The sequence below is a fragment of the Plectropomus leopardus genome, chromosome 5 (assembly GCF_008729295.1).
Source record: "Plectropomus leopardus isolate mb chromosome 5, YSFRI_Pleo_2.0, whole genome shotgun sequence".
NCBI classification, from domain to species: Eukaryota; Metazoa; Chordata; class Actinopteri; order Perciformes; family Serranidae; genus Plectropomus; species Plectropomus leopardus.
In genome coordinates, this window is record NC_056467.1 from 2,680,931 (window position 1) to 2,696,655 (window position 15,725).

Sequence of the window (15,725 nt, forward strand, 5' to 3'; positions counted from 1 at the left end):
TGTGTTAAAATTGCGCACAAGCAGCCCCTGGTGCTGTAGTGCTTAATGAGGGGGTGTGATGCTCTGATATTGCAAAAGGAGGATAAAATTAATAAAAGTATGATTTCTTTTCGGTCAAAGTGTAAAAAACTATTATATTACATTAAAGTGGAGCTTTTACAATGCCCATGCGTAGTGATTTTTGTCGAAAAATCGATAAAACTCGGTTGCCTCTGAATATTCAAATTGAAAGTAACGCGCAATCAAATCATTGTCAAATCATTGAGTTCTAGGGGTTTTAAATAGTAGGCATGGAGGGAGAAAATCTCAAACTAATATGTCCCTAGCTATATTACAATATTGTTGTATGCTCTGGCTCTGCTGTAAGACATTTGTGTTGAGATTTTTGGAGACTTTTGCACAAATTTCGTTCTTGGCCATTTTGCTGAGGCAGAAAAGGACGTTGTGGAGTCCCACAGGTCTTCTCCAGGGAGCCTCTCTTCATCTCTTTCCATCATGTCTGGTGAGTTTCACATCGGATTTTCCTCTGGAAATCATTTTGTAGCATTTTCTCCTGTTAGACAGAAAAGAGAAAAGAGAAAAAAGGGGATAAGTTTAGTGGCAAAATTAAAAGCACACCTTGAGTCATTTGCAAAGTGGGGAGCTTTTCTCCCCTCACACACAGAGATTCATTTTAATCACAATTTTAAATTATCTATGAGATGACCAAAAGTAAAATTAAATTTCCAGTGGCATATCTTTGTACTTTAATGCCACCTGTTTCCTAGTTGATGGGTGGATCAGGAGAGTCGGCTTTTTACATTCAAACACCCTAAATGCAGCTTTTTTTTCGACTGTTTTTTGGATGAAATGTGTGTTCATTTCCTACTTTCACCGCGTTTTAACACACGCTGGGACATGTTAGTGATCATTTCCAAGACATTTTATGAGCGATTAATAACTATTAGAGGTAATATTTCAGCCGTATAGCCTCTCTGCCCGGGCTGCTTTGTGCGTAACAGGACGTTAGGAGTAACCGTGATGGAGTGGGATGTGTCTGTCGTGTAATTTTGGCCGACTCTTTGCCACATTTAAGACAAATCATGAAGTAGCATTAAGCTGTATGAATATTTATCAGATGATGTCTCGCAGTCGAGGCTTCGTCTCGTTATCAAATCGCCTTTTTTTCCAAACGACTCGCCACCCCTGAGTGCTTTTAAATTACGCCTTTGGGAATAAATTACGTGCACCTATGCGAGGCGTTCTTTCTGGGTCCCTTAATCAAGCTTCACCTATAGGAAAAATATGGCCAATTCCTCCCTGAATAAGAGCCGAGGGGTTTCAGTTTCCACGATGGGGGGCAGGGGTGATTTGAATAAAATGACAGAGATTTGAGTTGGAGCCTCGGTTTGAATTATAAACACAACGAGGCTAAAATCGCTGCAGAAATGTTCCACCAAACAAAAAAAGCCGAACTGTTTGTTTACTAAATGGCCAACACGGAGCTGATATGCGTAAAGGGTAGAGACTGTTTTTCGTGGATAGTCGTGTCGCTGCATACCGACACTAACTTTACTTTGTTGACGACTTTTACGCGCATCTGCAACTCAGATCGACAACTTCAACACACTTACAAAGGCAAGATCCAAAGTTTAATCACCGATCGCCTCTCGCAGGCTTTTTTTCAAGCTCTTTGTGCGTTTTACGCGGTCGCCCCGAGCGCATTTATCCAACTACCAAAACGATCCTACACGTAATCCAACCTAAGAATCGATCCAGGTTTGCAATTTCAACATTCATTCATGCATAAACGCGTTTATGATCGTAAACATACACTTACGGTGGCGTATTTTGTGCCGTTTTCCTTTGTTTCCTGGTCTGGGCGGGGTGGCCGGGGGGTGCGGATCACACACAGGCTGCAGTGACGGCGGAATAGGAAGCTCTGAGCCTGCGGTGCCGTAAAGAGGGAGCCCTGACCGGGAACACTGGAGGACTTAAGGGTCGGGAAAATGGGCGAAAATAGCCGGAGCTGGAGCGCACAACGAGCACTGATAACGCGCTTTTACGCACAGCAGATTCGGACCAAACTTTAACACACGCGCTGCACACAGTTCAAACTACACTTTTTTGTTAAATATAAAATCACATATGTGTGTTAAAAACATTTTCTATCACATAAATCAAACAGTAGATTGCATGACAACGTCGTGAAAACAATCATTCCATGGAGAGATTTGTGAGTTTATCTGGAAATTTAAAAAAAGTGATTCATGTGATTTATTTGAAAGAAGAAAACATACTGTGAGATTAAAGTGGGAGAGCTGGGAGGAGGGAATGCTGGGGGAGGGAGGGGGTCCAGCAGTTTGTGTGTGTGTGTGTGTGTGTGGTGGGGAGAGGAGTCTGCTATTGTCTTCTCCAGTGAAGAGTGTTTAGTAAACATGAGTGACATGCTGTTTTTCTTCATGCAGTTAAGCCGAGGGTGTACCAGGGCGTCCGAGTGAAGACCACGGTCAAAGAGCTGCTGCAGAGGCACCGAGCCCGCGAGGCCAACCGTAAAAAAGTCAAAACGGTAACTCACAATCCCTCCTCCCTGTTTTTCCCCTCCCTCTCTCTATCTCTCCCTCCCTCTCTCACTCTCCCAATACATCCTTACTGTCACTCTCCCTTCCTCCCTGTCTGACAGAGGGAGGGAAAAAATGACTGAGCAAAGCAATAAACTGCCTCTGTAAATGGTTAACTACCCTTCCAGTAAAAGAAAAAAAAACACCCCGTCTCTTTAACAAAGCCATTAAGCACACGCACTATATGCACGAACACAAAAACGCACAATCGCAAGGAAAACAACGCAAAAGTTGAGCACAAAAATACATCTGTCAAAGTCAAATCCCAACAGAAAATATCTAATAATCCGTCTCTCTTCTCCTTTTTTCTCCCCGATGAACAGATATACCAGTCTGGCTCCGATCTTCAGGATCTCTCCCCTCTTACAAGTAAGTTCACCCATCCAGCAACAACCAAGTCCAGGGTCAAATTGTTAAAAATAAATCGAACAAAGTTAAATATCGATTGCAGCATTTAAATCCAGCCTTGGCGACGCACACTTTTGCAATTTCAATGCAAAGTTTGAATACACTTTGCAATGATCCACATCAAAATTAAATTTAGAAAAAAGATTCAGCCATAATGTGTGAATCCCTTAAATCTGGTGGAAAATCATTAACTGCAGCATCATAATTAAAGCAGATTACTGGATGAATCTAAAAAAAGAAGCAAAGTCAACATGACAGACTGCAACCTGCCGTGACCCCCCCAGAACCAGGAACAAAATACTCACATGAAAAAAAGCCTCAGTCATGACTCAGAAAACTTGGAATGCAATTCTGTCAACTATTGACAGCCAAATTCAGAAAGTGTAGGGTCGCTTCTTATAAACGAAGGCTACATTCAAATGTGTTGGCTGATGTTGTCGTGACATCACTCTCTGAACTTAAAGGCCTATTTAAATGTCTTCATGTGGTCTCTCACCACGCGGAGACTACCTTACACCTATTATGAATGCGCACATCCCCTTCACCATTTATTCTGTTGTCGTGTTCTATGTCGGTAGTTTAGGACTTGGAAACTTTTTATTTTAAAATGCAGCATAAATCGTGAGGGGATTCAAACTTTGGTGTGTTACCGACATGTGGGTTAATATGTATGACAAACGTGTAATGCGTAATTTGTAATCAGTGAATTTTTTTTTTTTTTTTCATTTTTAAAAAACTTTTGAATATTTTTTAATCTTTTTTTTCTATTTAATTCCATCAGGTCGCTATGTGGACCCTCCTCCCGCCATTACCCCAGCGGACACGAGCAGCTGTCCAGCGCGTGCCTTCCAGCTGCGCGCCGTCCAGTTCCCCGTCCCTGACAGCTCGTGCAACTCCCTGATGCAGGAGTGCACCTTTAACGACATCCAGGAGCATTTCGGGGACATGATGTTGCCCAGCAACGGCTACAGTGGCAACAACAACAACAATAACAACAACAACACTGGCAGCAGCTACAGCCCCTCCCTGCCTCCCCATCCCAGCTTCCAGCTGCCGTGGTGCCCTGGACTCTCCTCTGATGCGGACTACTATGGCCCTGGGATGGTAGGTGTCTCCCACTTACACAAACCAAACTCCATTCCCAAAACAACATTTTTTAAAGAAATTAACAGCCCTTTCTGGTAATTAAATGGAAAAGACACCTCAATGCCTATCTATATGTTTTTTCATATATTCGGCATATATTCGGCAAAAACAGAATTTATCATGTCAGTGCATTTCTTAAAAAAAATATACGGTTTGGTAATCGTAATGTATGCCGAATTGGAGAGTGTTTTCAGTCCATTAGCGAACTTAAATCATTATTTTACAGTTACAAACAATTTTAGAGGAAACATCAAATTGTATAGTTTTGGAACAGAGGTTTGGCATGAATGTATCTCCTCAGCAGAGATCTGTGTTGAGGCTTGAATTCAGCATAGCAATAATATTTGTGTGGCCTGCAGGTACATTTTGATTTTGTTATTTTCCTGTCATGCACTCAATGTGCCCAACCCTCATGGGTTTGTAAGACACCACAATTGCAACTGCAGCAGTCAAATAATTCATTACATTTCATTTCATTGCAAAGATTAGAAATAATTTTACAGCTCAGCCTTAAACAAAACACTCTGCCTTCTTTCCCAAACTTGAGAAAGGAAATTTGCCAAACTCAAGTAAAACTCAAGTTTTTCATATTCATCCAACCAAAAGAAGTCATCATAAATTGACGACATTTTGATAAAAAAAAGTATATTTCTCAAGTAAAGAAAAGGAAACAAGACAAAAAATGCACCCAATTCTTAACATTATACATTTAGAACAACTAATTTTGTGTAAACATGTTGCTCTAATTTACAGATAAATTAGCTATTATTCATTATGTAATAGCTAATTTAAAGGAATAATTTGCCTAATTCACACAAAAAACTTAAATCATCACTCACAGGCGTCCCTGGTGAGCCTGCGGCCTGGTGTCAGTTTGAGGTCCATCACATGACACATCCTGCTCCAAAAAAAAAAAAATCCTCACCGTCCACCACATCTTTCTCTTTCAGGCTCCCTGCTCCTCGCCAGAGTCGCTGAAGCTCTGCAACCCCATGGATCCCAACAGTTACTCGCCGCAGGACTCGTTCTCCTCCTCCTCCTCCTCCTGCTACGACTCACCCACCAGGATGGAGTCCAGCTACCACAGCTTCACCTCCGAGCACTACCACTATCAGCACTGCGACCTCCAGGACTGCCGCTGCCTGTCCCACTGTTGGCCGGGCCAACAGGAGAGCTTCTCTGCCCCCGAATATGCACCTTACTACAACCCCACAGACTATTCATACGCCTGTCCTGTGGAAGAGAACTATTTAAGGAGGGATTTGCAGATGAGCTCTGAAATGTGTTACAATATACTATGATGAGACCTTCAACAGTATTGTTTTGTCTTCCGACTGTAAATATTCTGTCCAAATAGTCAGTGAGGCTGTTTGCTTGACTGGTGGACTTTGCATTTCGCTGTGTGCTCTGACTGGCTTTTGCTTCGGTGGAATGATGAATGCTGAATGGATGGAAAGGCTGATATTTTTGTACCAATGACCCTTATTTTACTACCAAGATTTATTTTCATACATATAACTTGTTGTGGTAAATAAAAAATGTGTTGTTAAATGAACGTGCTTCAAATTTGTTTCTCCTTTAGAGGCAAACGTTGCTAAACTGTAAAAGAAATTATTTTAACCCTATGAAACAAATTGGCTTGATTCCTTAAAAAAAAAAAATGACAGCAATGAGCATCCTAAGAAATCATCCCAAAATGAGCAAAGAAATAAAAAAGTTGGGCCTGTGCGAAAGTTCCCAAACAGTTAAAACAAAAACAAGTTAACACGCAAAATAAATAAACAACCAAAAAAATGTGTTAAAATGTGACATTTTAAATATATTTAAATAGATTTTTTTGTGTAACATAGTTTTAAATACATTATTTTAATAATTATGAAAAAAAAACTGTTGGAGGAGAGAAAACAACAACAACAATGCAGCATGAAAACGTGTTGGGGCTGAACTGGGCTGTAATGCAACACTCTGGACTGAAGTGAAGGAATCCTGAAAGATCTGACTCAACCTGCAGCGAGGAAGTTCACTCGTAGTTAAAAAAAAAAGGCAAAGAAAGCATTTGGAGAGCAGGTTTCTCATGCATTTTAATTGAGATGCTAAATCTTAACAATACAACAAAATATGCACCACATACTGTTATATTTTGGATAAATACTCAAGAAGTTTGGATCTTAAAACTTGAGCAAATTGTCTTGATTTCTTAAAAAATGGGAAGAAGGCAATAGAAGAAGAAGAAGAAGAAGAATGCTCTTTATTGTCATTATACAGTGTATAACGAGATTGGAGAGCTTCTCCATTCCTTCAGTGCAAAAGTACAAAAGCTTTTTACAGAATTAAGTACAAAATAGGTATAAAAAAAAAATAGCAATAGGAATAAGAATAAAAAAATAAATAAATAAATAAAAAAAGGAGACATGATCTAAAACTCATTAAGAAACTAGAAAAAAAATACAAGAAAATCACAGGAAAATTAGTACAAAAATTGTGAAAGTACATAAAAAGTGCTTAAAAATTATAATAAAAGATCTAATAAAAATCTGTAAAATATATATTTTTTAAAATTAGAATTAGAAATATTGTTTTCTAAACATGTTCCCCAGCTTTTTGAAATATTTTTTTATATATTTCTTTTTAATGTTTTTTTTTTAAAGAAACAAAACAGGAAAACTCGCTGAAAATTAGTTTTTTTTTAAAGAAAATCAAGGCAAGTATGACTAGAAAAAAGTGCTAAAAACATGATTATGTAACATCATTTTAAATATGTATGTATGATAATTATTTAAAAAAAAACAAGTTTCCCTCCAGCTTTGTTTCTTTTATCCCTACACTTTTCCCCAAACCTTTTTAAAAATGAACTTCCTTAATCCACTAATTTCTTGTGATTTGTTGAACATTTCTTATCAAGTTGCTCATTGCCTTTTTTTCACCCATGCTTTTAAAAGAAATCACACTGATTTGCTCAGCGTTCAAAGGTCGCTCCAGGTTTCAGAGGATTAACAGGCATAAGAGGTCAAATGAAATAATCACAGAGCAGCACAGGAAAACCACAGTAGACATACTGTTCAATACATGGACAATGCTGCACTTATAATATATAATAATATATATATGTGTAATAAGCTTTATTTGTATAGCACTTCTCTAAACAAGGTTACAAAGCGCATAAGAATATACAAAGAAATATACAAATACAATAAATAAAACAAAATTAGGAGCAAAGATAAACACAACATTTCCACCTCTCCTCAGTTTTTGTGATGACCACATGACTGTCCTCGTCCTCCAACAACCTGCTGAATCTCAGCTGTGACGGGTTCCTCAGAAACTAAAAATAAGTTAAACTTAACGGCAAATCAATGAAGGACAGCGAGGTCATGTCTGCAGTGACATCTCAGGAAATCTGGCAGGTTTAATGGCCTAAAGTGGGCTTTAAATATTATAATTACACACAAATTTAAAGGGACAGTTCATCACAAAATCAAAAATACAGTGAGAGTGTTGGAGATATCAGCTGCCATCTCTCTAACTAAATGGAACTAGGTGGCATTCACTTTGTGGAGCTCAAACCACCAAAAAAAACAACAACCACAATCAAATTCCTTCAAAAAATTTGGCAAAACACAATTTATTTCTATACAGATGTTTTTATGTGATGCATTGTAATATTTTGATTAAACTCTATTTCTATTCGATTCTATTTTTTTATTATATTAAATTGAATATTTAATAGTGCCAAAAGTGCTAAAGCTCAATTTCGTGATGTCATAGGCTATAAAGTTAAAAAATAAAAATAAAATAAACATTCATTGTTTACAATATGACATCACAATTCTGAGACGACTAAACTTTCCTACGCTGTGGAAATGATACTTTTTTGAATTGTTCATGTAGGTGGCATTCCCTTTAAACCATCTGCTCTTAATAATAATAATAATAATTATAATAATAATAACAATAATAATAATAATAATAAGAAGAAGAAGAAGAAGAAGAAGAAGAAGAAGAAGAAGAGAAGAATACTTCATATTTAATTCACATACTAAGCATTTCTTCACACAAAAGAAAATTATGCCTCTGCAAAAGTTGGGGATGATTATAACTTTACACATATTTACCTCTGGGGTATACATTTGACATGTTGCTGCAACACACCTGCATCCCTCACTCTTAATTATGATGAATATAAATATGAATAAACGTCAGACAGAAATCAGGTCATTCAGTTTTTGTATTTTAGTGTTGCCATAGCTGCACAGTCAAAAACATGTATCTTTAAAACAATACATTTTCATGAGGTAAAAGATATTTAAAATGATATTTTTTTACTTTATCTAGCTCCCCGACAGTGCATTTTTAAGTGGGATTTAACCCTTTAACACCTGGATTGACATCGGTGTTCTTATGCTGCATACAGACACCTTTCACAGGCATTTCAACCTGAGAAAGTTGGTTTGATTTATTTCGAATACATGGGGAAAACACAATGAGCAACTTGAAATTAAATGTCCTGTATTTTTTAAAAAGTGGAAATTATTAGATGTTCTAAAAAGAAATAGGGAAAATGTCCAGAAAACTACATTTTTATTGATTTTTTCCTTTTTTCCCCATTTTGTTTTAGCACTTTAATAGGTCATTTTCTTGTTTTTTTTAATGTTCTTTTTGTTGCTAATTTTTCAGGTAATTTTTTTTTTAACTTTTTTGATGAATTTCTTGATAATTGTTTTGACTTAATTCTTTTACTTTGCTAATTGCCTTCTTCTAATGCTTTTGAAAGATCTGCAGTCAGTTTGCTCGGGCTCCAAAGGGTTAAATGGTATATTCAGCCCAATGAGTCGGATCATTTTCTCAACCCACATTATACATTAAAACCTCTATAAAGGATCCTTCAGCTTATCTAGAAACAAAAAATAAATGAAATAAATAAAAACATCAAATCTGGAGACACGTAGTTTTTATTGATGATAAAAACTGAGATTTCAGACTGTAAAATGTAAATCAAGAGCTGAGAGGAGTCGATCAGACCCCAAAACTGGTGTAAGGTGTGTTGCTGCACTCTGGTGCCCCCGAGCTGCAGGATCAGCATTACAGGGGGCAGGGGGACAGCCGGAGGACGTGTCCCCCGCTCCCCTCCCTGCAGTGTGGGCTGCAGTCAGCGGCTGATGCTCCGCTGCTGGCGGGGGCCACAGACCTGGCTAACGTGGCCCCGGGCTACAGCCATTGTTGTGCTTATAAGGAGCAGATCAAACCACATCATAGGCCAGCTATTCATCTCCGTGTTGTGACAATGTCAGTAATTAGTAGCATAATTTGAAACAGAGAGTGAAATGAATACTGCAATCTCAGGCTTTTTTTCTCAGAGTGTTTTCACACAGAGTTTAGAGCAGTGATTCTCAACTTATGGCCTGTGGGCTAAATCTGACCCCTGATAGAGCGCCGGGTGGCCCCCGAATCTTTTTCTAATTCACAATGAAAATAAACTGATTCACACTGAGGATTGTTTCTGTATTTTTAGTACACATAAGGTGCCAGAGTGCATAAAACAGCATCCAAATAGAGCTTGTTTATTAAAAAAGTCCCAGTTGAGGATCCCCCACACCCCCCGACAAAGGTCCCAGCTAAGACCCTAATGTCCTCAAATCCTAGAAATATATTAAAATACTATATACATCCAAATGTTTTAGAAATGTTTTACATTGCAAGAAAAGTCCTAAAATAAAAAAAGTCATAAAATCCTAGAAACATTTTTTAAAAAAATCACAGAAACATCCTGTAATCCTCAAATCCCTAAATTCTTAGAAATATCCTAAAATCCAAGAAATTTCTTAAGATTTTAGTAATGTCCTAAAATTCTTGAAATGTCCTCAAATTCTTGAAATGTCCTAAAATCTCTGCAATGTCCTATATTCTTAGAAACATCCTAAATCCAAAATGTCCTGCAATCTTAAAAATGTTCTAAAATCCTAGAAATGTCCTGAAATCTCAGAAACGTTGTTAAATCTCAGAAACGTCCTAAAATCTCAGATACGTCCTAAAATCTTGAATCGTCCTAAATCTAAAAATGTCCTGCAATCTAAACAAATGTCCTAAAATCCTAGAAAGGTCCTAAATCCAAGAAATGTCGTTTTTCGTTTTAAAATCCTAGAAATGTCCTAAAATCTGAAAAATGTGCTAACATCCTAGAAATTTCCTGAACACATAATAAAAACACAGAAACATCCTAAAATTCTCACGTCCTAAAATCCTAGAAATGTCCTACAATTCTGGAAACACGTGTGGGGCTGCTGGTACTGGCCCCTGGCCCTCTGTCATTTTGCAGAAGTGGCCCCTAAGCAAAGCGAGCTGAGTGTCTCGGGGTTAGAGCCTTCACGTGACGCTTATCCTCCCACTATTGCTGTTTTTAGAAATGTCTCATTTTGCATAGAAAGTGGCGTCTTTCTGCACTAATCTGGTTTAGAGCAGTCCATAAACAGATGCTGAACACCTGCAGAGGTTTACTCGGGTGTGAAAACCTGATCTGAACTATTGCTGAAATGTAAACACTTGAAAGTGGAACTTATGTGGTTCCATAAGCAGACCTCATAAACCGCTAACAGCCTCTTTTAACGTTATTTAGCCCCCCCTCCTCTCTGAGCCCAGCCAAAACCTGAATGTCAAAGGCGTAATCCCCTTCAAGGCAGTGAGCCACCGCAGACAGACACAAGTTCAGGGCTCTCAGGCATTAAAGTGAAAGGGCCCGGGGAATGTGGGGCTCCTAACTCACATCAGTAGAGTTTGAACAGATCAAGATGAGATCCACCCTAAACTGATCTGTCTGCAGCTCCTCACTCTGATCTCTCCTGCTGACGCCCCCTCACACCCCCCAAATTCACCTCCAGGGCCACTCCAGCGGCATTGTTAAGGACAGCAAGTGGCTCAACAAGGCTGCATGACAGTGTGTGTGTGTGTGTGTGTGTGTGTGTGTGTGTGTGTGTTGACATGTTACATCCCTTCAGGTGTTTGATAAGGCTCTAATAGCCTCTGATGAGAAAGCAGAGAATTAGTGACTCACACCGTCTGGTCTTTTGTGAAGTTTCAATCCAATTATCACAACAGCATGCGTCTCCATCGCAGTTATCTCTCAGTGCTCGAGGCTGCTACACAAAGGAGGATTAGTAAAATAAACCAACCTGTTTGCACAAATTTAGGGTACCTCTTCATTTTCAGGGGTTCACAGAGGAGGAGCACCAGAGTAGCTTGCACTCTGAATAGTTTTACTTTCACTAGATGCTTGTTGTAAGTGTCTTTATTTATTGCTGGCCACAGAATAAATTAAAAGATTTTTAGCATTTTAAACAGAAAATAATAACCTTGGAGAACATGGAGAGAGGGCAGTGAGAAACTGGGGAAAAATGAGCAAGAAAAAAGTTAAAAAGTACAAGAAAATTACCCCAAAAAAGGGAAAAGAAGAAAAGTTAAAAAAAAAAAACACACAGAGAAAAAAAACAAACAAAAAAAATCTCTATTTTTCTGATAGCATATATTTTTAAACATATAAACACACTAATTTTAATTATAAATATACTTTCTTGTCACATTTTACTTATGTCTTGCAAATTGTGCAACATTTCTTGCCAAGTTTTTCATTGCCCTTTCTCCATGTTTTCAAAAAGACATCTAACCAACGTACTCAGCATTTAAAGGGTTAAAGGAGTCATTTCAGATGCCACACTTCTTTACAGAAAGTCTGTCTGTGTTGGTTACTGTTGTCAAGTTACAATATACGTTTAACACAATTCTAGCTGATTTTTTCCTGGAAATTCAGCAAAAGAAAATGTAAAATAATATAAATTTCCATCCACTTTTTTAGTCAAATATGAGGAGCTGAGAGCGAATTCTCCTGTCAGGTGGAATTAAACAGATAATAAGATACAACACGGTCAGCTCCAGTCAAATATCAAACGAATGACAAAACGTGGAAAATGTGACAGAAATTGACATTTATGTTTGATTCATGTTTTAATGTGAACTTTTCTGAATATGATGATCAAAATGTTGCCGTATTTATGTGCTTTTTGATGCATCCAAGACCTTTTGACAGATATTGTGAAAATTGTTTCTGGAAATGTCCGAGGTGTTACGAAGCAGAGGTATGGACTATGGAAAATTAAAAAAAAAACAGCAAGTCAAGACTTCACTTGTACTTGAGCCTTTTGATTTGAAAATACTTGATCCCTTCCCCCAAGCCCAAAGATTTAGGTCATAAAAAACACACAGAACTACAGCAGCGTTTTTAAGCGTCTCCCCAGGTACCACTCGGTCTGCATGCCCTCTTCCTGCTGCAGCACAGCTGCCTTAAATAACCAGCTGTTTATCAAGCAGCTTCAGGAGCTCATAACGAGTCATTTGAATCAGCTGTGTTGCAGCACAGAGATCTAAAACATGCACAACAAGTGGCACCAAAGGAGAAATTTGGGAAACGCTGAATTACAGAATGCAAACTACGTGAGTCAGAAATTACAGACCACGATGCACAGCTTCTTGACTTGAGACTCGGGACTCTTATTTAATTTTGCGCAGAGTATTATAGTAAATCATATGCATATAGCCGCATCTCAACCATGTATGTTCACATGTTGTACAAGTTTTGTGGGTATTGATACGCCCCCCCCCCCCCCCCCCCCCCCCCCCCCCCCCCCCAGAATCACCTGTGATGAGCAAGTCTAATAATGTAAAAAATAAAAAAAATAAAAAAATATTGAATACAAAAATATTTATTTTAAATATTTCAGATAATTATTATTAATTATTAATAATTATATTTAATATTTAAATATTAATTAATTTAATTTAATTTATGTGTGTGTGTATATATGTATGTATACTTTTTTAAAAATGTTTTTTAACTGTTTTATCTATCTTTAATTCTGCCTCAAACACAGTCTGTTTGCACTGATTTATTATCATTTTTCTCTTTATTGCGACTCAGTCGAAAACATTTTCCAAGACTAAAAATAGACAAAAACAATTTGACAAATTTAGACTGTTTCAGGGTGAACCATTCCTTTAAACTGTGTTTTTAAACAATATATATTTTCTCTTTATCCCGCTGTTATTTGTGCAAAGCTGCCTCTTTACAGTTTGAGTTCAGTTTCACGTCTGCGTCAAGTTATTATTTGACCTTGTGCACGGAGCCTTGTCCTGCAGTTAGGCTGGTCGGGCTAATTATCCTGATCACATCTGCTCTGTGTTGAATTAATCAGATGGTTTAAAGCATCATAACAGTTTATTTCAATTTGAGATGTGCCTCTCCCAATGGATATTATAATTACTGCCTTGATTCTTATCAGATAACAATGTTCTCGCCAATCTCACTGATGTCGAAGAAACACGTCAAAACACAAACACACACACACAAAAGAGGTCCGACAGGCGGAGATCGCCCCACCCGTAGAAAAAAAGCATGTTTTGTATGAAGGGCCTAATCATTTTAATTTGTAAAGTACTTCAGTGAAGCATAGTGGTGGAGTCAGGTATCATTGTCAGACAGCCCCCACAGACCAACACCAAACCCTGACTGACTTTAATGGTTTAGATCTCTGAAATACAAATTCTCATGATCACATGATCTGGTTTTTGTCCAGTTATAAGAAAATGAACTCATTATATAATTTTTTTTCCCCCAACTTTTCTTTAGGCATGTTTTATTCTGAGACTTGGCTCTGTGTTTTTGCTTAATACCATCGCTCAGATATATCAAAAAGCCGCACAAGTATGCAAATAATTTTCCCAATGGTGTCTTATATCATTACAGCGTCAAGTTGAATCAAGTTATGAAAACTGAAACTTTTTTTTTTAAAAACTATTCGATGTGCCAAGTGTGTAACTGACCCCTGGTGCCACATGGCTCACCTGTGTCAAAGATGTTTAGAGTACTGGGCGGAACAGCAAAGTGTACCGAGAGCTGAACAAACAAAGAGACAATCAGAAATCTAAGGAGGGTTTTATGTTTTCCTTTCAGGCTGCACTTCACACCTCGCTCACATTCCTGAACCTGGATGCAGTGTGTCAAAGTTAAACACGGAGGGATTTGTGTGTACAGTGTGTATTCCGCAGATCCTGTTGGCAAGCTCCCCGCATGCTCCTGCTGAGCCAGCACTTGTGGAAATCCCCCTGCAGAGACTTGGCAGCACCTGATCAGCGTGAAAAGACGCCCACACTCAGACCCCAGCACAGCTCCTCAGTCAGCTTTTATTTGCTGGTAATCCAGGATGCAGGTTTACATTTCAGATTTGCACTTAAGGGAGTTTTTTCGAAATGTCGATAAAACACATTTGCGAGATGACTTTGTTTCCTTGGAGGGATGTTATGCGACTTCTCCTCTTGCAAAAACATTTCAAGAAGGATGGAAGGATGTTCAAAACATCAGCAGGTTTATTTCTTCTGCAGCCACCACACTAGTCGTCATTATTTCCAATCAAAGACGACGTTGGTCTGTTATTGTAAGCGATAATGGAAAGCTGGGCCCTTCATACGTGGGAGCGGCCATGTGTAAAGGGCTAACGGCATCCCAGAGCGTAAACAGCTGACACACAAGGATTCCTAAAATGTCATAGGTTGACACAGCAGATCCTGACAGTGCTCCACCATAGGAGATTATAACCCATACGAAGGAAACAATAACCCACACATAGGAGATAATATGCCGTACAAAGGAGATAATAAGCCATACATAGGAGATAATATGCCGTACAAAGGAGATAATAAGCCATACATAGGAGATAATATGCCATACAAAGGAGATAATAACCCATACATAGGAAATAATATGCCATATGAAGGAGATAATATGCCATACAAAGGAAATATATGTCATACATAGAAGATAATATGCCATATGTAGGAGATAATAACCTGTACATAGGAGATAAAATGCCATGCAAAGGAGATAATAACTCGTACATAGGAGATAATATGCCATACGGAGAAGATAATATGCCATAAGAAGGAGATATATGTCATACATAGGAGATAATATGCCATATGTAGGAGATAATAACCTGTAAAAAGGAGACAATAACCGTACATAGGAGATAATATGCCATATGTAGGACATAATAACTTGGACTCAGGAGATAATATGCCATATGTAGGAGATAAGAACTGGTACATAGGAGATAATATGCCATACGTAGGAAATCGACTTTGGTTTTAGCCAACATTGCCTACAGTTTTTTCACCTTGCCTCTCAGGGCTTCTGTAAGCAGTACTGAAAAAAATCGGTGCACATTTTGCTCATTTGAGGGCAGATTGTGTCATAACAAAGGTCACCGTGAGGCCCCAGCTGTATCAGTGTAATCACAGAGCAGAATACATGTATGATATCCTCTGGAGGGGACACTGCTCTTTATCTCCTTTGAAGTTTTATGATGAGATTTATTGAACCAAATCCTTTGTGTCTAGACGCTTCCTTTGTCTTTGTTAATGTTTAAGCAACAGGATCAATGCTGTTCTATTCATTCCTAAAAAATGAGTTCCAGGTTATATCAATCCTCCAACTGCAGGACAGGATAGACATGAGGCATTAAACTTTGGCAA

General features: G+C 38.2%; 1 protein-coding gene across 1 annotated transcript; it reads left to right on the plus strand.

Annotated features, from left to right (window-relative positions):
- Window positions 1-430: 430 nt before the first annotated feature.
- On the plus strand, window positions 431-5,709 carry linc.pou2af1 (lnc RNA pou2af1). Its single transcript, XM_042486924.1, has 5 exons — window positions 431-502; window positions 2,448-2,548; window positions 2,924-2,969; window positions 3,790-4,112; window positions 5,105-5,709. Exons 1-5 carry the CDS (start codon window positions 496-498, stop codon window positions 5,453-5,455), a joined length of 828 nt encoding a protein of 275 aa, XP_042342858.1. The 5' UTR covers window positions 431-495; the 3' UTR covers window positions 5,456-5,709.
- The last annotated feature ends 10,016 nt before the right edge of the window (window positions 5,710-15,725 follow it).

Excerpts from the sequence above, each read along its gene's own strand:
- linc.pou2af1 (XM_042486924.1), top strand. Across the intron at positions 2,970-3,789 it reads GGATCTCTCCCCTCTTACAA|GTCGCTATGTGGACCCTCCT; the intron begins GTAAGTTCACCC and ends TAATTCCATCAG. Across the intron at positions 4,113-5,104 it reads ACTACTATGGCCCTGGGATG|GCTCCCTGCTCCTCGCCAGA; the intron begins GTAGGTGTCTCC and ends TTTCTCTTTCAG.